Source organism: Mastigoproctus giganteus, chromosome 3 (genome assembly GCF_048544385.1).
Source record: "Mastigoproctus giganteus isolate SK-2022 chromosome 3, ASM4854438v1, whole genome shotgun sequence".
Classification (NCBI taxonomy): Eukaryota; Metazoa; Arthropoda; class Arachnida; order Uropygi; family Thelyphonidae; genus Mastigoproctus; species Mastigoproctus giganteus.
In genome coordinates, this window is record NC_143577.1 from 53950479 (window position 1) to 53975210 (window position 24732).

General features: G+C 39.4%; 1 protein-coding gene and 5 non-coding genes across 6 annotated transcripts in view; 3 read left to right on the top strand and 3 right to left on the bottom strand.

Annotated features, from left to right (window-relative positions):
- Positions 1-210: 210 nt before the first annotated feature.
- TRNAI-AAU (transfer RNA isoleucine (anticodon AAU)) lies at positions 211-284 on the bottom strand. The gene has a single exon. It is a non-coding gene; the product is annotated as a tRNA-Ile (tRNA).
- Positions 285-7052: 6768 nt separating this feature from the next.
- TRNAI-AAU (transfer RNA isoleucine (anticodon AAU)) lies at positions 7053-7126 on the bottom strand. Its single transcript has one exon. It is a non-coding gene; the product is annotated as a tRNA-Ile (tRNA).
- Positions 7127-15672: 8546 nt separating this feature from the next.
- The window catches only part of xit (ALG6/ALG8 family glucosyltransferase xit), a 104592-nt gene continuing 95532 nt past the window's right edge, over positions 15673-24732 (top strand). Inside the window, exon 1 of the mRNA XM_090369983.1 lies at positions 15673-15814. Coding sequence (XP_090226109.1) covers positions 15673-15814 — 142 coding nt within the window. The remainder of the gene's footprint in view (positions 15815-24732) is intronic.
- TRNAI-AAU (transfer RNA isoleucine (anticodon AAU)) lies at positions 16918-16991 on the top strand. Its single transcript has one exon. It is a non-coding gene; the product is annotated as a tRNA-Ile (tRNA).
- Positions 18481-18554, bottom strand: TRNAI-AAU (transfer RNA isoleucine (anticodon AAU)). Its single transcript has one exon. It is a non-coding gene; the product is annotated as a tRNA-Ile (tRNA).
- On the top strand, positions 21668-21741 carry TRNAI-AAU (transfer RNA isoleucine (anticodon AAU)). Its single transcript has one exon. It is a non-coding gene; the product is annotated as a tRNA-Ile (tRNA).

The following is a 24732-nucleotide window of genomic DNA, read 5'->3' on the forward strand; positions in this document are numbered from 1 at the left end:
ATATCTCTTAATATAAAACTCATAACTTACAGTTCCCTCTCGACCTATGGGTAGATCGAAAAAATCCCCTAAGATCAAATCATTCACGTGTGGTGTGAGTGGACGTTATTTTACCCAATGAATGTCTTTCACTTATGTATCGATACTTTGAATCAACAGTATTTCTGCCATATCTAGTAACTTAATAAAAATAAAAAGAGATAGTTCTACTGGCCAGTATGGGTATCGAACCCACGACCTTCGCGTTATTAGCACGACGCTCTAACCAACTGAGCTAACCGGCCACGTCTACCACACTCAGAGTACGTTCTTTATGGTCAGTATGCGTTCAGACAAAAACTGGATGCCAATTCATTTTATGTTCAATTTAATAATAATAATTCCTCATAAATAATATTCTTCTTCCCTTCTCAGAAGCTTTTTTTTTAAATCTATTGCTGTCTTGTTCTCTGCTGCTCTTTGCTTCTTCCTTCAGAAGGCTTCCCAATATTTCTACTCGCTCACTTCTATTTTCTCTCTCTCCCTCTCTCTGGCGCACTATGGCCATAGTTCTCGATGGGCCTAATAAATCCCTAAGCCAACAACAACAACATCTCTCTCTCTCTGTCGTTAAATATTTAACTAGTGTCTTTCTCTTTCAACAGCCATAAATTTTGTCATTACAATAATTATTTTCATTCCAAACTTATCAAAACTTTCCTTTTAACCTATTTACTAATTTACATTTTCAATCTAGTAATACACAGTACTGTTATTACATTTTACACATCCGTTCTGAAGTTGTAAATTAGTTTGCCAGAACTGATGACAACGGTTTTTCCTTTAATAATTCTTAATAGTGGGCAGATGCAATAAATGAAGATGTTCACTATCATTCTGACTTTCTAACCACGCCATCACCTCATTAACGTTTACAAGCCACTTTGTTAATTTCTGGTACTTTTTCCTTTCACGAGTCCTCCACGTTATCTTATGCGTCACTGCCTATGTCACTGGCCTTCTGTTTGTCGATTGTCTTCCCACTGTCCACAGAGATTACGATTTTATATCCATAGAGGATTTTGGCCTTAGTTGCTTATGCTCCTAAAAACCAAATAACAACGACCTTCTCCTCTTCCTGCAGCATCTTTCCGGTATTCCCGTACTCTTTTTGGACAGATGTTGAATGCATTTAGAGTATTATGTTGAACGTAATCTATCTTAACCTCTATAAATAATTATTGACTTGATCGCTGTACATTTTATTTTACCCAATATTGATATCGTATTAATTTTTATAGTTGTGTTGAACCTCCTAGCATTTGATTACTGTCTATGGGTGTATGTAAGTTTTATTTGGTTGACTACGTATAGAAATGACGCTATTGCAATAACTTTTATGACAACCATCTACTTTATTTAAATATTTTATTTCCAAATGGTGTGTTACCCTCCCAGGTGCTTCAATCAGTAATGGATAAGCTGAAGTCACCCATAATAAGACATTCGCATTTGCTTGTCCAATCCATGTGAAAATTCTCATCATACTTTTCACATTCTGCATATTATTTCCACTTTCATTATTCCTTTGCTTCCAATAACTCACACCACACTTGGGCAACCAACATAGATCCTATGCTGGATGCGTAACTTTTGAATGTACGAAAGTTTTTAATGAGAAGCTTGACCCCATCACCCCATCACTCCTTCTCTCTCTCTTCCCTATCCTTCCTAAATACATTGTAAATACCACAATGAAATTCATTGCTCAATTTCCAGGCAACAACACGTTTCCCTTAGCCCTCTTATATCAGCAGTAGTTATCCTAACTAGGAATTCCATTCATTCATTAAATTGGAAACACTTCTGATACATCACTGTAGACCCCGTTAAAGACTAAGAACTCATCTATAGTTGACTACTCTGACAACATCCCCAAAAAGATTCGACATTGTTTCCTCCAGAATTAGCTTCCTGTTCTTTAAAAACATCGCTACCCTCAAAACAGCTTACCAAACTCAGCACTTCGGCAACAAATAAATCTTGAGATGTGGTCAAGCATAACTTTGACCAATATCATCGGATAACGCGCATGTCTGTTACCCCTTAACATAATTTAACCTAATTAAAATTTCAAAGTGGATATCCAGTTTTATTCCGGCTACGCTCATTACAGTAATATCAGCGAAACACCTTGCTACGCATCGCAACAAGTTCTTTAATCTTGGTGGAAAGTACTGAATGTGTGATTCGCTGTTCATCAATAGTAAGTTTCTGTTAATTAATTACACCCTCGTTTCCAGCGCGAGGATGGCAGTGTGTATATCAGTTTGAAGGAAGATCATTCTCCTTTAGAAATTATAGAAAACGCCAATTTTTTAATAAAAAAATATATTTTTATTAGCAACAAGAAATTTACATTCCGAATTGCAAGTACAGGGAATCAATGGTATATAAATACTCAATAATACAATCAACAGCAGCAGTCCGTCATTGGCTTCCTTTCAGCATCACTTCAACGGATTCCTGAGATGTCCATCTCCAAGTCAAGCAAGCATCCTGGACGAAGGGATCTTCATTCGAAAAGTCAGTTTGGAAATCCGTCAATCTACCGATGTCTAAAGGGAGAAAACAATCCGTAATTAATGAACTGGTTCCCTAGACGGGACTGCCCTTACGGAAGGACACCAGCACAAACAGATGAGTGCACCGCATACCTCCCCCACCTAACGGGCAAACGTCTGCCGGTCTGGTGCCCCCACCCCATCGTCGGGATCCAGTTCGTCCGTCTCGAACAAGCCCACCCTCCATCCTGTTCTTACAACGAAACAGTTTTTCTATTTCTAGCCTTAACTACCTCCCCCCGATGAGCTCCTGTGATGGACACGTTGGGTTTCCACTACGCAGCACCCCGTGTGGGAATGATGAACGTTCCCTGCATCCTCCTAACGGCCATCATCCGCACAGCAGTGTGCTGCTCAGTTGGAATCCAACACGTCCATCGCCCACCACATTTATACTTCCTAAACAAAAAAGAAAAGAAAAGAAAAAGCGTACTTACGAACTAATATTACTATATTAGGGAAAAGGTTCTATCATAATAGATAAATATAATTTTATATATTAAACGTTTAATTTTAATTACTAATTTTTAAGTATTTCTTAATATTTAACTATCTGTCTAACTAATACTAATGAATATAAATAATTAATTTAAATTATTTTAAAATCGGTTTTATTCATCGGGGAGTTAACAATCATCTCACAGTTGAATAAATATCCTCGGGTGGACGGATGGATGGTTGCAATATTACGTTGCAATTTTTGCTGTTTCCAAACTAACCGACCTGAAAGCAGTGGTAAATTTCATCCGAGAATATTTGATTTGTTTATCCACTTCGCACGGTGAAGTTCCTCTTGGATAAGAAGCCACACCTCACTGGAGACATCTCGTAGAGGGGTGATGCTTTAAAGTTGAAGATCCGAAGTTGTTTTGGTGTAGTCGAATGTCTAATCCAACCAGCTAAAACATGCGCCAATTTTTCTGATGCAGGAACTAGCTAATGGAGTTGTCCACTCAACAATCTGTTCTTATTATAAAGTCATCAGAAAGGGTCATAATCAGTGGATTGTTAAAAGTTTCCCATTCGTTATAATAATGGACAGAAAGTTTTGAACAGTGAAGACTACTTTAGTGTTGCAATAATTGAGTTTAAGACGAATGTACAATGGAAATTTCAAATCGATAATGAATTGTATCGATGACTCCACAATTAATTAAAAATATGTTAAAAAAAATTGTGAAAGAACTGTGTCTTAAGGACTTGGGTTGCCTAAATGTATTTCATTTAATATTGAATTTTTAATTTAAATTTCTCTTCGAGTTTTTTAAATATTTTATATTCACTCATTGTAATAATAATACTATTCGACATATAGTGCAAGAAAGCAGGATCTTTTGTTGCACTGGAAAAAAAAACCCAACCAAGTAGATAAGAAAACACAAATTATATACATCCCTACTCACACAGGTGACTATCCAGTTGACCTTTCGATTTATTCAAACCGCCAGCCTTAACAACCTGCGAGGGCAATCCGTTCCATCAATCAACGACTCGCTGGCTAAAAGAAAACTTTCTAAAATGTAATCTAAAGCTCAACCCTTGTAATTTGAATTTATGGGCTGTAGTTCTGGAACTGTTTAGAACATAAAGCGTACAGAGTTAATTGTAATGGGGATACGACAGGCAATGTGATGAATACAAAACTCTGTAAAGGCCAGATTTATGTAGGTGTAGGTTAGTGAGGTAGTAGTGTGGCGTTGTGTTGGTTGTGTTGTTCATCCAGCCTCTTACCTTAGGGGCCTGTGTTTTCCCTCAAAAACCGCTGTACGGATGATGCCCGTGAGGAAGATGGAGGTCACAGTCATTATTCCCACACGCGGTGCTGCGTACTGGAAACCCAGCATGACGATCAAATGAGCTCATCAGGAGGGTAGTTAAGAGAGAAACCGAAAAGCTGTTGAATTGTAAGAACAGAATGGAATTTCTTACAATGCAACACCTAGAATGAAATCTAAGTGACTTCGATTGGAGTGAACCACCAAATTGAAAGTAAAACGGCGATAAGGGGTTCTATGTTTCTGTTTTACTTTCAATTTAGATATTGAAATTTAGATATATAATCAATCCTAATCGATTGAGGTGATTATAATGTGTAAAGCCCCAGCTGGCTTCAGTTTTCTACAGGGATCCATCTGGTCAGATGCTGAAGCTTTTGCAACTACTGATGACCTCGCACAGATTGTTAGTTTACCTACAAGAATAACGAACAATCCGAACCACAGAGCCAGGGGCGGATTAAGAAGAAAATAGGTAAGTCTCTGTCACACTTTTAAGTGACAGAGAATTATTCTTTTTTTTTCGGCAGAGGATTTTGTTCCTTGCATCATTTAGTGTTGGAATACTAATATTTAAGAATAACTAATGTCATTGTACATTTCGAGCATAGACCTTTTCTGCGCATAGCTCTGAGCAAATCGAGTTTGCTATTTAGTGAATCGATCTGATATTGTGGAGGCACTTCACCATTTACCACGACATGCATTGGTATAATATTGCCCCACCATGCTATTGTTGTTGGCTTTTAAATCCATCAGCAACTTAAGCCATATTTCATCATATCTACTATGTCTATAAATTGCGTGTGTTCTATGGTCGATTTGCTGTTCGCTGGACGAAAACCCCAAGTTTCCGGGAGAAAACACCATGATATACTCGCCTGAGAACGAATAACTCAGCCACATTGTGAAAAAGACCCATAAAACTTTCTCGCCTCATTTATGGGCTTCGAACTGGGGTCTTTTCCACCCGGTGTGGGGAGGACGATGATAATACCAACTGTGCTACCCACCAGGGCACACCACCAGGGCACATCAGCATAGTCCCTAATAATTGCGATCCACTATGATACAGCATTTGGGGGGAATAAGTGAGTAGACTAATTTGTTTGTTTGCTTTCTTTTATAAATTACTTCTTTTTAAAATAAAATACTGCTTATATATATCTAAACCCAATTATCCGGCAGGTATAGGGATAAGGAACCAGTTAAAAGAATTTGCCGTTTGGATGAACATTGTTCTAACAGGTGTTTACAATACATCTCTTCGAAAAGATAAAAGCAAAGCACTTCTGATGGTGACAAACTTTCTTAATAGTAATAAAATATAAATGCATAAATGAAGCTACACTCATTCAATTTAACTTTATGAATTTGATAAATATTGTCAACATAATGGTGATAGATTAGGTCTCGAGTTGAAAGCAGCATCCATCAGCTCATAAATCGTCGAGGGGTGCCTTTTCCTGCATGAGAGGAAACGTCGCGTGGAATCTGAAATTTGTGAAGCATTTCACATCAATGGACCAATTAAAATTGCAATTGATTTGTATCACATTCTACGTGCCGATGCCCTACTTCACAAAAGTAAGTTGATCACTGCGTTCTTATCTGTAAATTAACAAAAAAACAACAGTTGTTGAGTAAAAAAAAAAGCATGATAAAAATAACACGAGAACTCACTAAAATTCCTAAGTAATAATTTATAAAAAGTTTCTAAAATAAACCAGGAATCATTCAGAAGCAAAACTACAAATTCTGAGATGTACTGGTTGATTCATGAAGGCCTTCTTGTATTCTTTAAGGACCAATGAAAGTCAACTGTCCTGCCACTCCTCAGTCCTTCGCTCCCTTAGAGTGACGGACCTGGTGGTTTAGTAGTTTCGCCACTGAAATCATTTAAATCGTTTCTTTTGTGTGTTTTCACTTCATTGAGGGGAGGCGAAGTTTAAAGCATTTCAGAGCTCCTTATAAGCCAGGTTTCTATCTGGTCTATTAAAATAGTTCTATTACCATCAGTCTCTCTATCTCATTGGACTCTTTGCTCAGTGATAATAGACAAACCAATGGACAAGATTCTGGAATTAATTCAAAACGCAGTTCGAAATACCTTTCTTAAGATATAAAGAGAGTGAAGAAAAAATTCATTGTGGTGTTGTTAAAAAAGCGGTTCTCCCTCTGAAATCCAGTTCAATTCAATGGATCCCTCAATGATCTTGAGGGAACTGTTTGGTTGGGATTCGGCCGTACTTGATATGTCATCTATGGCGCGTTTGGAAAACACATCAAGGTGTTGCACACCGTCCAACACCTGAAAAAGTAAAAATCAGTAATACTCAATTACGGTCATGTTGGACTGGATTGGTTATTGCAGCAGTTCCAAACTTTTTCTGAGTCCCAGTCTAACGTTACTTTCGTGTGTGAAAGAAATTGAAGAATTATTTAGGCGTATACAAATTTATGAGTATTTGTTATAGGGTATCCATTAATTTCGAAGGTTTTATTAAAACACGCATAACACAAGTGTGTTAAGTCTAAACTCGATTTCAGTTTAATTAATAAATTTCGTTGGAAATAACCAAAGAAATAAATTAATCTGAAATCCACACTAAATTAAACTGGAAAAGAAAGCATCAAGATTTATTTCAAGAAAAGTGAGATGCGAAGCACGAATTGGCCTGTATGGGGATCGAACCCACGACCTTCGTGTTATTAGCACGACGCTCTAACCAACTGAGCTAACAGGCCACTCTATACGCATTGCCTTTCCGCCAGAAATTAAACTGAAAAGCTAATTCCTCTTTCCGAATTTGATAATATATTTTTAATATAAAGGCAATGGATTGGAACTCTAGTCCAAGGGCGCCTTGTGCCAAATAGATGGATAATCCTTGCCACCACCTCTTAGAATTCGCGATTTTTTAAGCAATCATATTGAACCAACGTGCGTTACTTAATAATGAATATACTGTACAGTAATTTTGAAAGAATTTGTTTTCCGGCCAAGGATTGTGACCAGCGAATATTTTGCTTCAGAGAACACTCGAAGACAATGAATCAAGCTGGCGTGAAACATTCCAATCTTGTACAGTAAATGCCTGTTAAATTCTCCACACACAGGTTATTTTATATAACCTGCCAAGCAAGACAGGCAATCCTACCAAATCGCTTAAATCAATTTTTTGAATGAAATTCCAAGTTTTTCACTTTCTTCATTCCAAAAAATCGATACCACATGGTTCTGAACCCTGCTTGAAGCGCTATGGATGTGATTAAATCTTTCTCAGCAGCCTTTACACGGAAAATCCCAATTCAATACTTAAGATTGGTTGGAGCGCGTTCATTGCACGAAACTGGACCTTTATACGGACAATCTTTACCCGCGCGAAAGAGATTGGCTGAAATTGTGAGGGCCGCTCCTGAATTTGACGGTGGTACAATTTGTATGTGTTTGCCGTCAAAGACATTTTTTAAACTGCCACCTCCCGTTGAACAACTTCGCCACATCTGTCCACCCTTCTTTTGTAGGCAACTGGAAAAAATGCTAAACTTAGTATGTACACAAAAAGAATAATCAACGTATAATAATCCCGCTTCGTACCTCAACAAAATATCTTGGTAAAAATTAAATGAATCCTTTACTTACATCGGAATACTCCTCCTTTACAACTTCAAAGGGTGGTTTGATTATTTCTGAAATTAGAATACGCTGTAGGCATTCCTGTGTATGAACAGAACTTTAATTCTTCGTATAATGTCCTGTTGCTTGAAATCGTAAGGTGGCTATGAGACATTCTTCAGCGGTTATTCTTTTTTCTTTTTTATTTCTTTCTTTTTTGAATCAGCATATGCGATTGCTTGGCAACGATTTTCTTCTTCTTAACATGAATTCAGTTTCACTGCACACTCCAGGCTGCTAACTTGATGATGAATACTCTGTCACGAATCGGAATACATTGGACACAGAAGTATAACCACACACAGCAGCGACTACTCTTCTTCAAAACTCTGGAGTGTCATGAGAACTTTTCGAAACTGGATCGCTCTACAAGCCACTCAAGAGAGTGGCCCAAAAGACAATTTTTGCATTTACACGCACGTTCTTGAACGAAAGTTGGAGTCTCCACTCCAGTCCTGCACGCAGGAGTTCACTGCAGTTTGGTAGCCACGCTCTTAAACGGCACAGGTTTAAATCAAAACCGCAGGAAAGAGTGCGCACAAGAGCGTGACTGGTTTTTAACTGACCCGCATTCAAAACTGTGATGTCGCGTGCGAGCAATCCCTCACTGTTCCAATCACACTCTTGATTGTCCGTATAAAGGCCACTGGTTACTAAGATGTTGTTGTTATAATTGGTTTTTAGGAGCATCGCCAACTAAGGTCATGTTGCTCCGTGTATGCTATCCTTAAATTGCATTCTGAGGTCTGTTTTCTGTTTGCTGGATGAAAAACCCGAGTTTCACGGCGAAAAAACTATTCTACCCTCTACTGAGACCGACTAACTCTGTCACGCTTTAAAAAAGATCCATAAAAATTCCTTCCGCCATCGACGGGAATCTAACTAGGGTCTGTTTCACCAACTGTGCTACCCATGCGCTGGGTATTAAGACGGAAACTCCTGAAGTCATCGATATCCAGTGACAGAATCCAATTTTGATTTGTAGAGATGTATCACATTTACTGCCTGTATCCTACTTTATAAAGATGAGTTGATTATCGCTTAATCAAAAAAAAAAGAAAAGAAAAGAAAAGGAAAACACCAGGTGGTGGGTAAAAAAAAACTACTATAAGAAACGCACAATTTAAAAAAAAATCACTCAAACTGAAAAGTAATAATTTTTACAGTTGTTAAAATAAACTCCCGTCCCATTCTAATGAAACTAATTTAAATAGTTTCTTTTCATATGTTTTATTTCCATTTGATTCTGTTTTTAGCGAGAGCCTATAATTTTTTACAATGATGGGATGGTTTCCTCTAGTCGGTTAATATAGCTCTGATTGGACTCGTTCTGTCAGTGCTAATAACAAGTTATGTAATGCAGCATAGTGTGCATAGTATTAGGGTCAGGCGCCACCTGTGGTTTCCCACATCTGCGCCATATGTTCGCTGTGAAGGAATACAGTACTACTGTAAATGCCAGAAAAGTGTTGTGTGTTGTATATGACATATTGCGTTAGGTTCTGTTGTGTGTCCTGGCATTTGGCCGCAGGGCCCCTAGTGGGACTCCACGTTGCCCGCACACACCACTAGGAGGTAGCCAGTCTGCCCATTATTCTCTGGCTTGTCTCCGCCAGGGTCGCCAGAGCTTCCTGGACGGAGACAAAAAAAAAAAAAAAAAAGGTAGAGTTGGGGAAGTACAGAGTGTACGCAAGAAAGGAGGGTATAGCTAGAAATATGGAGGATGTAGGCGAAGGTATCCTCCAGGTTATCAATGGAGCAATAAGCGCCATCAGTTGAAAGGGGAACCCGGGAAGGACGATAAATAAGACATCAAGAGAGCCGTGTGCAAGTTGCCACTGAGGAATGAGGTGGTCCATACGCCAGCTGATCCTATCCAGGTTAAGATCAGTTGGCCAGTTGGGTTAGGATCAGATGTTTGGGTTGTTCCTATTTTGTGTTGACAATAGGGTGCTCCGTCTTGTGAAGAGGGCTTGTGCAAACTTGGTAAACTCATAGTAGTAGTTTTCTTCTGTGATGAATAAGTGTTCATTTCCTTGAGGGTTATCTTGTATACGAGTAAACAGGATGCTGCGGAGGTCCTCATAGTGTTGGCAAGTATATACTAGATGGTTCCAGTCTTCTATTTCACCACATGCACAGTAGGGGTTGTCAATGATTCCCATGGATGTTAATTTATGGTTTATTGATCCGTGTCCAGTGATGAGGTAGGTGGTATGAAGACCAGGAGAAAACCAAGTTGGAGATTTAGGAAATACGGCATTCACATAAGGTATAAATTTCTTGGTGATTGGGCCCTTGTCGGTAGCAGTCCATCTGTCCTGCCAGGTCTGAAGTAGTAGGATGGCAATTTTTTTCTTTTCCTGCCTGATTTCATTCAGGTTATTGATGGAGTGTCCAAGGATAGTTGCTGGTATACCCCTGGATAGACAGTAGTGGAGGCCCCTTCGAATAACCTCCAGATCAAGCGGAAGGACGCCCGCAAGAACCTGAAGGGCTGGGTTGCTAACTGTGCAGCATGCCCTTGTAATAGTAAGAAGGATGGTGCGCTGGATGGTTCCCAGTTTACGTTTGTTGTGGTAAAGAGTTGCCCTGCGAAACCAGACCCCTGATCCATACGTTATGAAGGGAAGAAAGATTGATTTGTACAGAATCTTAAGGGTGCGTCGGTTCAATCCCCAATCGCGACGACTCACCCGTGCGATGAGAGCAGTGTAGTTTCTCACTTTCGCGTGGAGGTGTGCAAGATGCGGAGAGAAAGTGAGCTTAGGGTCAAGTATTATTCCCAGTAGTTTTAACGTAGAAACTAGCTTGACGGTTTGGCCTAGAAGTTTGATAGTGGGGTTTCTAGTAGGCTGCAGTGATCCCTTCAGGAGAATGGATTGTGTCTTTTGGGGTGAGAGTCTTAGTTTGTGTAGGGCTGCCCAGTTCTGAAGGATTTGAAGTGCCTGGTTTCCTCTGGCTTCCAGAGAAGCTCTGCTGTCAGCCTCAATCGAAATGGTCACATCATCAGCAAAGGCTTGTATACCTACAGGACCTAGGTCCAGTCCAAGGAGCTCATCCAGGACAATGTTCCACAAAAAAGGACCAAGGACTGAACCCTGGGGGCAACCTCTGTAGATTGACCTGGTAATTCTTCGGTACGTTGAGGAGATTGTAATTTTCCTATTTGATAAGTAGTTTTCGATGCATTTGTATAAATTTAATGGTATATTTGCTTGCCTAAGTCTGCGAAGGATACTTGCCCACCAGAGCCTGTCAAATGCTCCTGCGAAATCTATTGCTATTAGTAGGTAGTATTTGGAGGTAGAAGTTGAGACTGCAGAGATGATCCTTTGCAGTGCGTCTTCTGTGCAACGCCCCGGTCGAAATCCAAACTGGAAGTTGGACTGGAGCCCAGCTTTGGTGTAATGGTCTTGGAGCCGTACTAGGAGTAGTCGTTCAAACAGTTTACTGACCATGGATAAAAGGGCAATGGGTCGGTATGACTCTGGTTGTTGGAGTGGTTTAGACGGATTTTTTATGATCAGTTTTACATTGGCGTTTTTCCATTCTTCTGGGAAAGATCCATGGGACAAGCACTTATTGAAGAGGTCGAGTAGAAACTGGATGTTAATTTGGGCGGTCTTTTTAAGGACTTCGGGTTCAATGAGATCTGGTCCGGGACATTTCCTCTCTTTCATTTTGGTAAGAGCCTGCTGCAGTTCATCTGTGGTAAATTGGTCTTCTACAGCATTGTTGAAGTAGATGTTGTTTGCCTGGCATATTTCTTGCTGTTGTACTGTCAGAGGATCAGTATCTGTACCAAAAAGCGTGTCCAGAATATTGGCCACAGACTGCTCCCACGATGTAGTCATAGTGCCGTTTGGTGTGAGAGTGGATTGGATAACTTCGCCCCTCGGGAGCTTGTTGGTGGTGATGCGGTACACCACCCCCCAGGGTTCAGTATTGCCAGTCGTTTTGACGAGTCGTTCCCAAGATGATCTTTTACACTGCCTTATAAGGGAGGTGTAGTCGTTTCTGACTCTTCGATATTCTTCACGGAGGGTGTTGACCTCATTTGGGGGCCAAGAGGTACGAGCTCTCTGAAAGGCTTTTCTTTTGGAGTGTACAATTCGGCGAAGGTGCTCCAGCTCTGGGGACCACCATGGGACGGCATTAGGCATTGGTCTTTTCTTTCTAATTGATTGATTGCAGGCCTGGATGATGATTTCTGTTGTGAGCTTTTGATGTTGGTTGGGGTCCAGTGCTGGAAGATCAGAAGAGTTGTAGTCCTGGATCATGGTCTGCAGCGTGGAACAAAAGATTTCCCAATTGGCCTTGTTAATGGCATAGCGACTAATATTGTAGTGAGGTGGTGGAGTTGGATCAATGGATCTTGCAAGTTGAAATGTAATAGCTCTGTGATCTGAGGTGGTCCAGGCCTCATTGACCTGCCACCCAGAAATTTTGCTGGAAATGGATCGTGTAGCTATGGAGATATCTATTGTGGATTCCCACAGAGTGCTGGAATAGGTAGGCAGGTTATTGGGCTTGTTCAGAACCAGGAAGGGAGAAGTGGCCAGGAAATCTTCAAGAAGCTGCCCATTGTGGCACCCAGAGCGATCAGTGGTCAGGCTGTACCAGGTAGGAGAGCGGCAATTTACATCTGCCCCAAGGATAATCTTGCTGTTGGGAAGTGTAGCAAGGACTGTACGTAGATAATTTATTGTTGGAGTGATATCTTGGCCAGGTCTGCAGTAGAGGGAGATGAGGTAGAAGGCTCCCAACGGGCAAATTACATGGGCACACGCCGCCCATGCAGTGCATAGGGAGGAAATTCTTGTAACCATGATGTTAGGGTTACGGACAGCTATGGCAGCCCAGGGCGTATCTTCATCTGTATGTATGATTTTGAAAGTCAGGGGGTATCCCCTGACTTGTTTTGAATGGGTATATGGCTCCTGTAGAATTAATATGTCAGCATTTTCCTCTTCGGCTCTGATTCTAATCTGGGCACTTACTGCACGGGCTCGCTGGGCGTTTAGTTGGATAAACTTTATGATATTGCTGTTGAATGATTTAGGGCGTGCTGCCATAATCGGTCTTTATTTGTTGGTTCCTCTTAGCTTTTAGATAAACAGGGCACTTACTGTCCCTGAGAGAATGTGCTGCATCGAGCTTTGCTGCTTTGCAGTTTGCACAAACTGCATCTGTAGATCTGTTTGGGCAAGAATTATAGTCATGCCCTTTTTGGGCACAGTGCCCACAGGTAGACACGGTTTGCATGCATGTGTGGGTGGTGTGCCCAAAATGGCAGCATCGGAAGCACTTTGGAACAGGCACGTGCTCCTTGAAGCGGTGACTGCTCCAACCCATAAAGACTCTGTCCTGTAGTTTGAGCATGTTCCATGCCTGTGGAGAAAGCTCCACCACCCAATTGTATAGCTGGGGAGACTTGGAGCTAGTGTGATATTTTGGTTTGATGTGTTCCTTGGCATTACTTATGTCAGTTAATTCTTGGAAGTTTCTGTTGAAGAGTTCATCTGTGATGTTATCTGGAGTGATATCCTTGCCCACATCAAATATACATATGGATGGGCCTCTCTTTTTAGGGATTTCTGCTGTAAGACCTAGGGTACTGACTGTTGGATTGGTGATGATAGAGTGAGCCTCTTGCTTGGTTGTTGTTTCAATGATTACTCCAACATTTCTTGTTTTTCGGATGGACTTTATTCTTGTGGTTTTGAAGTCCTTGGCCAGTTTCTGGACAACGGTAGTTTTTACTGCTTCGCTACTGTCTATTGTCGAGTTTTCCACTGGCTTTATTATGACCAGATGTGGCGTGCTGAGTAGTGTTTTCTTCTTTGTTGATGGTAGTTTGATGCTTGCGGTTGTATCTGGAGTTGTCCTCAGCGCTTGGGTATAGGATAGGGGGCGCTGTGGCATTTCTTTCCCCCTTCCTTCAAGGTAAGCTTCTAGCTTAGCCTTCGTTCTCTCATGTTCTACATGAAGATTTACCAGAACATGCTCCATTCGGGACCATACTTCTATGATTTCTCCTCTGACAATGGTAGTGATTTGATTGCTCTGTTCTGCCATTATTGCCTCCAGGTTTAGGCGCAGTGAATGAATTTGTTCTGTTATAGATCCATCTAGTGACTGTACGGTGTTAGCATCTGTATTCAGTGATGTAGAGTCTTTGGGGTCGTCATTCTGCTCTGGCAGCATGTTAGCTTCTGTGGCGACCCTCGGGGCAGGTTTGCACTGGCATCGGGCACAAAAGTAACGCTCTTTAGCTACCTTTGTCATTTTAGAAATTAGTGACCGTCCTGAGCAATTGCCGCATAGGGATCGGCTGCAGTCGCCATTGCAGATTATTACGTGTTTTACCTTCTTCAGGCAGGCCTGACAGGTGTGTAAAAAATCTTCTGACGACATATTGCTCATAGTGTGATTTTGGTCAGTTGTAGTGCTGTCTCTCTCTGCGTTGTTTTTTCCAGCACTTGAAATGCCGCTTTTGCATTGGCTGCAGTAGTATCTAGATCGAGGCGTGGAACTTATCTTTGGAATCGCAGAACTTCCAGAACAGCACTCCCCTAGGGTTCTTTTGCAGGGGCCATTACAGATCAAAAAGACTTTAATATTTTTGCCGCAGGAATCACAAGTTTGTTGGCTTGCGCGACCAGGCATGATGATGATTATTAAAAGGAGGGAGAATTGGCAAAGAACAAATGTTTAAGGTAGCACTACAGTTGGGGTGGAAGGCTTCTGCAATTTTTATTATTTTTGTTTATTTATTATTATTTTATTTTATTATTATTATTATTTGTTTTTTTTTTTTTTAATTTATTAGAAAAATTACTGCAAATTCTATTTAGTTTCTCAAGTTCCTTATTTTTAAAGTGTTCAACTGCTAGGCAATAAAAGCACTTCCTACTATGTGAGGAGTGTTTGTGTTCAGTTATATTTAGCGTTAGCATGACTTTCCCTTCTTTAAGTGCCACAGCGGGTAGCCGATGTCAGCTGCAGTGAGACAAAGTATACAGACCACCTGCCGGTTGACCTAATTTAGGTGATCTCTAAAATACTGGTCAACGTGACCTTGTGCTGGAAAGCATTCCGCTGGCTATATGCTTGGCTGAACAAAATAAGATATGCATTCAAGTTTTTAAATTGAGAATAAAGTTGTTTACCTGTTCATTTAGTGAGTACAACTTGCCTCAGGAAAAAGCACACCAGAAACTGATTCGCTGGATATCAGAAACTCGACAAGATGTTGAGCATAATCCTTTAAACTATTCATTGAACAGGAGCCTGAAAACATGCGACCGCACAGTGGAAAACCTACTCGAACTCTCCTCAGTGCGTTACATTTCAGGTTCGTTCTATTTTTATTTCTTAAATTAATTTTTCTTTTTCTACAATTAATATAAGTGAAAAGTAAATAGCTAATTACCGTGTTACTAATTAATTACTAATTAAATAACTAATAATGTATTAAAGAAATTATTTTCGCGTGTCACGGATCATCTGTGATTTAATAAGCAAATAGATACCTCGAACTGTATATACAGTCAACATTTTCGCAATGTACTTTACTTATTTTCTCTTGGATTTCCATAACAATTGAAATATGGCACGTATTTCCCGTTTCTGCTTTGTTCGCCTCAGCCGAATGATGAAACTCGAAGATATGGTAGTGCAGGCGTTTGAGTTGGCCATTGCTCTAGTCTGCGTGGCTGTTAAATATGATGATTTTGTATTCTCTTTATGTTGTAAATTCCTCTGATCCTGCGTGGCCGTCATCGAGTGCAAACCGAAAACAAGCAAACAGTAATAATTTATGATTGATATATTTAGAAAACTGAAAACAAAAAACAATCACTTTCACAAACAAACTTAATGTGCATTGAATGTATAGGAGTTAGGTGCGTGTGAAGAGCCCGAGTAAGTAAGGCTATTAGGAATCGGTGTATTATGTCTGTACCTGCGTGTATTTTTCGGTCTGTTTGCTGTTGTTTTTTTATCTCCCGGAAATTCCGGTTTATCGAGTTTCCTGGAGGGAAAGCATACATCTCTTGCCTAACACTGACTAACTCAGTCATGTTGAAAAAAAAAAATAAATAATAAGTTAAAAAACACCGCAAAAAATGTCCCACATGGGGATCGAACCCACGACCTACGCAGTATTAGCACGACGCTCTAACCCACTTAGCTAACGGACCACTGATATCTTTCATTACGCGTATATGCATTTAAAAATGCAATTCAAATCCTTCATTTGGTCACGTAATGAATTATCTAAACACATCCAACAAATAGAAGAAGACAGATTGAAAATCTGGCCTCGATCTGTCCTCTACTTTTTTCCATACAATTTGTATGGAAAGAAGAAATAATAATTACCAGATTTCTATCTGTTGGATTTCAATGAAATTTTGGAGGGCCCGACAAATCCTTGTAGAGGAACTGAATATAAACTTTCATAAGAATCCTCAAAGGAAGTCGAGTCGAGAGATGGAGTGTGATCCAGTGGTGATACTAGTCCAAGGAGTGCAGTAGCCGCTTATAACTGCTCTCGTCTTCTGCCATTCATTCATCTGTTTGACTATAATAATAACTTTCCCCTAATTCCACACTCCCATTTATACAATTATCGTTCATGTGTAGCAGGTTTTACTGAAATATAAGTACATGATGTCAAAATTATTCTTTACAATCAATTCGTTTGTAATATCCTCATAGTGGCTAATCTCATAGTGGCTAAACCTCATAGTAGCTAATCTAATTGGATGTGTTTAGATAATCCATTACTTCACTAAATGAAAGATTCAAATTGTATTTTTAAATGCATATACGCGTCATGCAAGCTATCATTGGCCTGTTAGCTCAGTTGGTTAGAGCGTCGTGCTAATAACGCGAAGGTCGTGGGTTCGATCCCCATACTGGCCATTTTCACCGTGTTTTTTAACATATATTTTTTTTTTTTATCAACATGACTGAGTTAGACTGCCCAGCTTCCCCCCTACACCAAGGACCACCCAGATGGCGGCAGCTCTCAACATGAGACGTCTTCCTGCCATCATTCACGAAAGAAGACTCGTCTTTGCCATCAAAATGATGGTCGGCATTATTTCCGTACTAGATTTCTGGGCTAACAGCGGATGGAGGATCCCGGTCCCTAGCCTTAGGGATAATCCAATCCTACAGGCCATTCCAAACCGGTTAAAGCTAACTGATCCGTTCTTACCCGTGCAAATGGTGCAAGACATACAGTCCTTGGATGGCGACTTCTACAAATTCGCAGTCGACAAGGAATATAGGCAGTAAGTACTCGGTCGACTTCCTTCCCAGGATCACGTCAGAGGCCATTAGAACCTGCCCCCGGAGGCTTATTCATCACTGCCTTGAATCCATCACCCCGTGTTCAAACCTAGCAGGAGTCATAATGCTTTTTTTTTTTTTTTTTGTGTTTATTATGTTGTGCGATTTCTTTTATGTAAACCCCTGGCTTGTAGCCGTGAAGGGAGTTGTATACAGCAATGTGCTTTCTGTATATAATAAAGAGTTCTTCTTCTTCTTCTTCTTCTTCTTCTAATTACTGAGACATGATCTCCTTTTAACAAATCCTTACTGTGTAGGTCTGAAAAATTTTTAACACTTCTTATTTCTGCCAGTATTGAAATTCCATGCCATTCTCATGGCCCTCTGGGAAGTACAGTTGGTATAATTGCAGTCCTCCCCTACAGCGGATGGAAAGGACCTCAGTTCGTATCCCATCGCTGACACGAGGAATTTTTATGGGCCTTTTTCACGATGTGGCTGAATTAGTTGGTCTCAGACGAGGGTAGCAATTTGGAGACATAAGACACGGGGTAATATGGCCTTGGTCGCTGATGCTCCTAAAACCCTATTATTGTTTCAACCGCATTCTCGTGATCGAATTTATTAATTTTTGATTTTTTATCTTACCTACATCAATAATTTCATCAATAATTACTCTTTGTTAAACCACGACTTTCGTCGTGGTTTAACAAAGAGTAATTATTGATGAAAAAGTTTTGGGGTTTTCGTGATCTTGGAAACATCATTAATTCACAAGTAACAACACACAGAAACGGTGTCTTTCATCAGAACTGTTAAGATGACTGTTGGTAATCCTGGACTGGAATGTCTCATTTAAGCTTGAACGAATCACCAAAAGAATCCATTTTCCAGCTGCGCCTTTATTTCCGGCGGAATTTAAAGACGTCTCAAACTCTTGAAGTAAATGCCTGTTAAATCCTCCACTTAAAGTTTATTTCATATTACAATGAGCCCAATGAATTATGGTTAAATGAATGCTCATTTATTTCTGAATAAAAGAATTGTAAATCGATCCTATTTACAGCAATTTAATCAATAAAAATAATGGGAGGGAAGGAAGAAGAAACTTGTTCTTTGGCTGGTATGGGGTTCGAACCCACGACCTTCGCGTTATTAGCACGACGCTCTAACCAACTGAGCTAACTAGACACGAATTCTTTTAACGATGTGCTTGAATAAGTGTCCTTCTAAATTTGGGCCTCTCTTGCTCATTTCCGAAATTTTACTTCTCCTTTTTTTAATTTTTTCCCCCACAGATTTCTTAAAAATAGGCTGTGCGTAGAAGCGAAGCAGTTATGAAGTTTAGGATTTCGTTCCCTTTAAAATCATTCTTCATAATAGGTTCTGAATAAAACATAAAAAAGCCACTGCCAGAAGACTGACCCTGGAGGATTTTTGACATTACCTCGAAACATAAAACTCATATATCAAATAACTGGTCCAACGATAGTTACAAAAAAATAAGTTCTTATGGATTTTACTAATAAAATAAAAGAAAAAAATTTAACTAATTTCCATAATTTTACTGCCGAACAATAAGTTGAAGAATTATTTCTAAACTAATTTCTAGCAAAGAAACACAGCAGAATTCGAAAATGGTGGATTTTCGTAAAAGTTCAAAGCAAAATGTAATATTACTTTAAGCGTTTGCGTGAAACCAAAATGATTTTCTTGAATTATTAGCCAGACTTTATTTACATTAAGACAGTTTTACGAACTTAGCTCTCAGCATCTTAATGCTAGCAGCTCTTCCTCCTCGGCAGCACAGTTACCGTGAGTTCAAACTTGAATCATATCGGAAAGATTCGGAACACGCCAAAATGTTTTATAACTATATGAGGTTATACTAGTAGTAGTAGTAGTAATAGAGGCATGTGTTGCTAGAAAGCAAAAAGCAAGCGTATGACTTTATGTCGCATCAGCCGAAAAAAAAAAAAAAACAATTTCCCACATCCATTCCCTCTGGAAGTTTCTCCCGTTCCTCCTTGAATTTATTTAAGCTATCAACTTCCACAACGACAGATGGAAGTTTGTTCCTGCAATTAACCACCCGCTGGCTAAAGGCAAATTTCCGCACATCTATCCTACAACTGTCTTTCCTCAATTTAAATTTATGCTCCCTTAGATTCGTAATCTGAGCAAGAATCCCTTCAGCATTGGACCTACTTAAACATTCAAGCCCTTAAACACCTCAGTCAGATCACCTCGCAGGTGCCTAGGCTCCAGCCGCTGTAATTTGCAGAACTTAAGCCTTTCTTGGTAAGAGGACCCCTTCTTTCCTCTCACCAATCTTGTTGCCCTTCTCTGTACTCAAGCAACTGTAATAACTCAAGTAACTGTACTCAAGCAACTTAGTCGTTCAAGCAAATCTACATCCTTCCTAAAATAAGGCCTCCAGACCTGTACGCAGTACTTAAGGCGTGGCTTGACCATTGCCTTATACAGAGGGACAATCACCTCCTTTTCCCTACTAGCAAAATTCCTGTATATCGACAATACCCTACAACCTGCTCTGGCAGCCTGTCTGCATTGCACAGAAAACTTCATATCTGATTGCGCAATTACTCCCAGGTCTTTTTCATTTTCTACCACCCTAAGTTTTAGGGTACTACACTGACTGAATCCCGAAATATAAACTTAAATTTTGAGATTTTGGAGGGATATCTCTAATTGCTTAGTAAATTTGACCAGTTTTTCAACGTTGCGTAATTGTTTCATTTGTAAAATACATTTACTTTGGATGAATTCAGAAAAAAAAATGTGATTCAAAATAAATTTTTCACCTTTATGGGAATGTAAGGCAAATTAACTAGAGCTGGATGATGACTGTTCTACCTATGATCTTGCAAAATAACAAATTTTTAAACCGATAATCCCTGTAAGTTATTAGAATCCTATAACCACTATGTATGTGGTAAAACTCTCCACCAGCTAAGCGGATTACTATGAGGTGAGTGCTGAAAATTAAATTAAGCTATACATACGATCTACAAATTAGATTCCTTAAATGAAGAATTAAATAACGCATTCCGGTCAGAATGTCGTCCAAATGTCTCGCCTTCTAACACACCAACACTGATTTTGCTACTTATGTGTAGCGATTGAATTTCAAGACTGGCCAGATGTAAAGAGAAAAGTAAGCGACGTATATCTGCATTAGAATTCCATAAGCAGCCAAGCAGCCTGTCCATTTTCTTCAAGACTGCTACCAAGTACGTCACAAGTAGCCTTGCTTCTTGTTTTGAAAATGCTGCTAATTTAAGGTTATTATTAGTGATCTCGTCTTTTATAATACATTTTTCCAGCAGTTTTCAATTACTGTTCATCTTACTTTCTCAGCCGCTAATCCAATATTGTATGCAACGTCTCTCAGTGTTAATGATCTCAGAAATACTAGAACTTCAATTTCGGAGAAAATGCAACACCAGCAAGTAGCCCATCAGGACAGTAGGCTTTGAACGCTCGAATAACGCCTTGATCCATGGGCAGAATTAGTCCATTTGGGTTCCTTGGCAGAAACGCGACTCTAATCTTGCCAACTTTCAATTTCAGGACATCAACCGAAGGATGAACTTGGGGGGTGCAGTGTTCCAACAGTAACGGAGCCTTTTCTTAAACTTTTTTGGAAAGCAAGTGGCATCTCACTGATGGTACAAACTCAATTTCAAAACATGAAGCAAACATATCAGTTGTCAAAAAGTTTTGAGCTATTTTTATAAATCAAAGGCAGAGATTTCATGTTGACGTGCTCAAAACACCGAGGACTTCAACTTCCACCGATGTACAATGGTTTTAGCTGGTGATGTCCAGTCTTGGTTTAACCACAGTAACTTAGTAATTCTCTCTTTGTTAGTCAAGTCCGCTTTGTTGGTTGGCCTTTTAATATCTAGTGACTTGTTGGGGAGAAGTTTATAGTACAGATAATTCATTTTCGATAAGTATGTTCTATTCATCCATAATTTTATTTTTAATTCATTTCTGTATTTCTTTATCAATACTCTTTTACTACGCTTCCGTAGAAACCACTTGTATAAACATTGGTCCACATCACTTCTAGATTTCTTTCTTTGGAGGCCTACTTCATCCTCTACAGAGTCTACGAATGAACGCAATTTTGATTCCACTTTTATCCAACCGCGATCGTTCGTTCTGGAATTCCACAATCGCGAAATATACTGCATTTTGTTTTGCCACTCTTAAACTTTTGTATTGGGCGTGTATTAGTTCTCATCAGAAGGGCACACTCCAATCATATCGCGCAGGGCCCGTTAGCTCAGTTGGTTAGAGCGTCGTGCTAATAACGCGAAAGTCGTGGGTTCGATCCCCCCACGGGCCAAGTAGTGTTTCTTTTTCTCAATATACCTTTCTTTTAGAATTCATTCTAGATATGTATGTTCCTATTCATCCATAAATTGTTATACACCAAAAGAGGCAAATGCAAAAGATTTTAACGTTTAAGCAACAATATATAAAAGTAAATAAATATTAAAAATTACATCGTTACTAAATATGATATAGTAAGTTATAAAACTTACTATATCATGTTTAGGATACTAGTTTCTGTAACAACTTCCTTCACACGTATTTCCTGAACATTACAACCTACAGGAGTTCAAGTCCAATATCCACAAATACTTCTTTCATTTTCTCAACCTCCAACCCATGCATGGTACTATGCATGGGTTGGAGGTTGAGATAAGTCATAGATAAGTCTAATAGATAAGTCTCAGTTTTAGGACCTTAAATCAAAGCTTTTAATACTAACGCCACTTCCAAGACTAAAATCATTCGTGCGTGGTGTCTAGCAAAACAGTTTAAGAGTGGACGTTATTTTACCCAATTAATGTTTTTTAGTCATGTATCGATACTCTGAATGGACAGTATATCTGCCATATTTATTAATTAATAAATAAGGATGAAATACATTAGTGGCCAATATGGATATCAAACCCATGGTCTTTGCGTTATTAGCATGACGATCCATCCAACTGAGCTAACTACATGCTCATCTTTCAGAGTACATTCTTTATGGTCAGTATGTATGGATGCCAATTCACTTTATGTACAATTTAGTAAGACTAAATAATAATAATAAAAAAACAATTCCTCACAAAGTATTCTTCGCTTCTCAAAAGTTTTTTTTTTAAATCCATTGCTGTATTTCTTAATTTTTTGCTGCTCTTTACTTCTTACACCATGAGGCTTCCCAAATACCATTTGCTCACTTGTTCTGTTCTTTGTGGTCGATTTTCTGTTTGCTGGACGAAAAATCCGAGTTTCCGGGAGAAAAAACCGTGCTTCCCTCGCCTGAAACAGGCTAACTCTGCCACGTTGCGAAAAAGACCCACAGTAATTCTTCTCGTCATCGATGGGACTTGAACTGTGGTCTTTTCCACCCCGTGTGGGGAGAACGGCGATCCTACCCACGGAAGATGTTCATTGTGACTGCGCATATGTAATTCTTCAACTGTTGAACTGGGCTTTGCCTATAGCTTTGTTTTTACCATTAGAAATAAACCCTTAAAGAAATAAAATTTATTGGTTGCTGCGCGAAGTACTTTTCTCTCTTTCTTCTGTCATTGTCCATGAAATGCGATATTCAGAAGACAGAAACATCCATTCGCTCAGGATCTTAAAACAAAGTTTCTAACCAATAAAAGTTCAAGAAATGCAATCTTTTTTATCGAAGACTTTTGCATGAAGTCAAGAAGGGTTTTCAGACACGAACTCCTGTAAGAGAACTATCAAAGAACAACTGAGAGCCTGCACCATAACGAAGCGTTTCCCCTTTCACTTTCTTGCAAGAGCAAAAACAAATCGGGTTTTTTTTTTTTTTAAGTAGAAACATACAAAACAGGGGAACCCATTTAGAGCGGAAAGACTAGAAGCTGTTGGACAGCTGACAAGTTGACGATCAATGCTCTTGTCACTCATTGAACTCTGACAATACAAGTCGCTCGGACAAAGGCTTTGTGTCTTGACAACTACTGAAATGTCCTTTAGAGAATTATTTGGCGATTCGTTTAAAGTTTGCAGACTTTTCTATCGCACTAAATAAAACAAAGAATTTAAAAAGTAATGCTTGTTTTGTTTAACTTCAATAGCTGTTTCAAGCGTACAGGGATTATTTTTTTAATGGAAAAAAATACGAGTTACTGAGGAAACATTGGAATAAACATCACTAAACAAAAGACTATGAAATATTAATTGTATCATTTAATACCTTGGTATTTAATATGCTATTTTTATCTCTAAAATGTTATTTAAATTGAATTATTCCTTAAAAAATTGATTTCATTCAAGATTCATTAACATGGAGTACCTAGCGCCATTTTGGAATAAAGTATAATACTGCTTGTCTTTCTAGATGTCCTTTTCACCACTCTTGAACCATCTGTGATGATAGTAAGAATATTTGAATTTAGAGATCTTGATGAAATTTAAAAAATTATAGATAATCTAGAACATGGGATATTGAACCTTTTTTTGGCTAGGGGCCGAAGGAGATAAACGCTGAAGGCCATGAACAGTTAGAACATGTTACTATTAATTACGCATTTTTAAAAATATGATTTAATTTTTTTTAATAATAGTTTTATTAAAAACTTTGGATGTATAAGGGACATTTTTAAGGGTTGTATAAGAATTACCAAAAAAGGTCACATTACAGAAGTCGCTACAAAGATGTTCGAATATTCGCATTACAGAAGATGTTCGAAAATATGGACACATGACATCATCAGTATGGCGTGTCACTCCAACAGCTAAATAGGCCTGACAGTGGTGAACGATGCTCGATATAAGGAATTTTATAAGATTCTGTTGCAACAAATCCATTCTTTCCACGAGCGCAGACCTTAGCTCACCAAGTGACCAAGGAGTTGGCTGTGGGCGTGCAATGCGACGCCCAAGGGTGTTCCACACATGTTCGATCGGATTTAAGTCTGGTGATCGTGCTGGCCACCGCAGTCGTCGGATATCTTCGGTTTCAAGATATTTCTCCACCACTTGAGCTCAATGCTCAGTGACGTTGTCTGGCAAAAAAAAGAAAATTTGGGCTAACCTCATCCGTAAAAAGCCGCACTTAGAGTTCGACGATCTGTTCTCGCTACCTCTGCGCAGTTACGGTACCCCTATCAAAAACATGAAGAGGGATGCCACCGCTGATCATTATTTCGCTCCACACGACAGCACCGCCTCCACCATAAGTGTTCCTTTCTAGGACGTTGGAGGGATGGTACCGCATTCCTCGTTGTCTCCAGATGAAATAACGTCTAGAATCTGTTCATAGGCTAAAACTGGAGTCCTGTGTTATTGTGAACAGTAT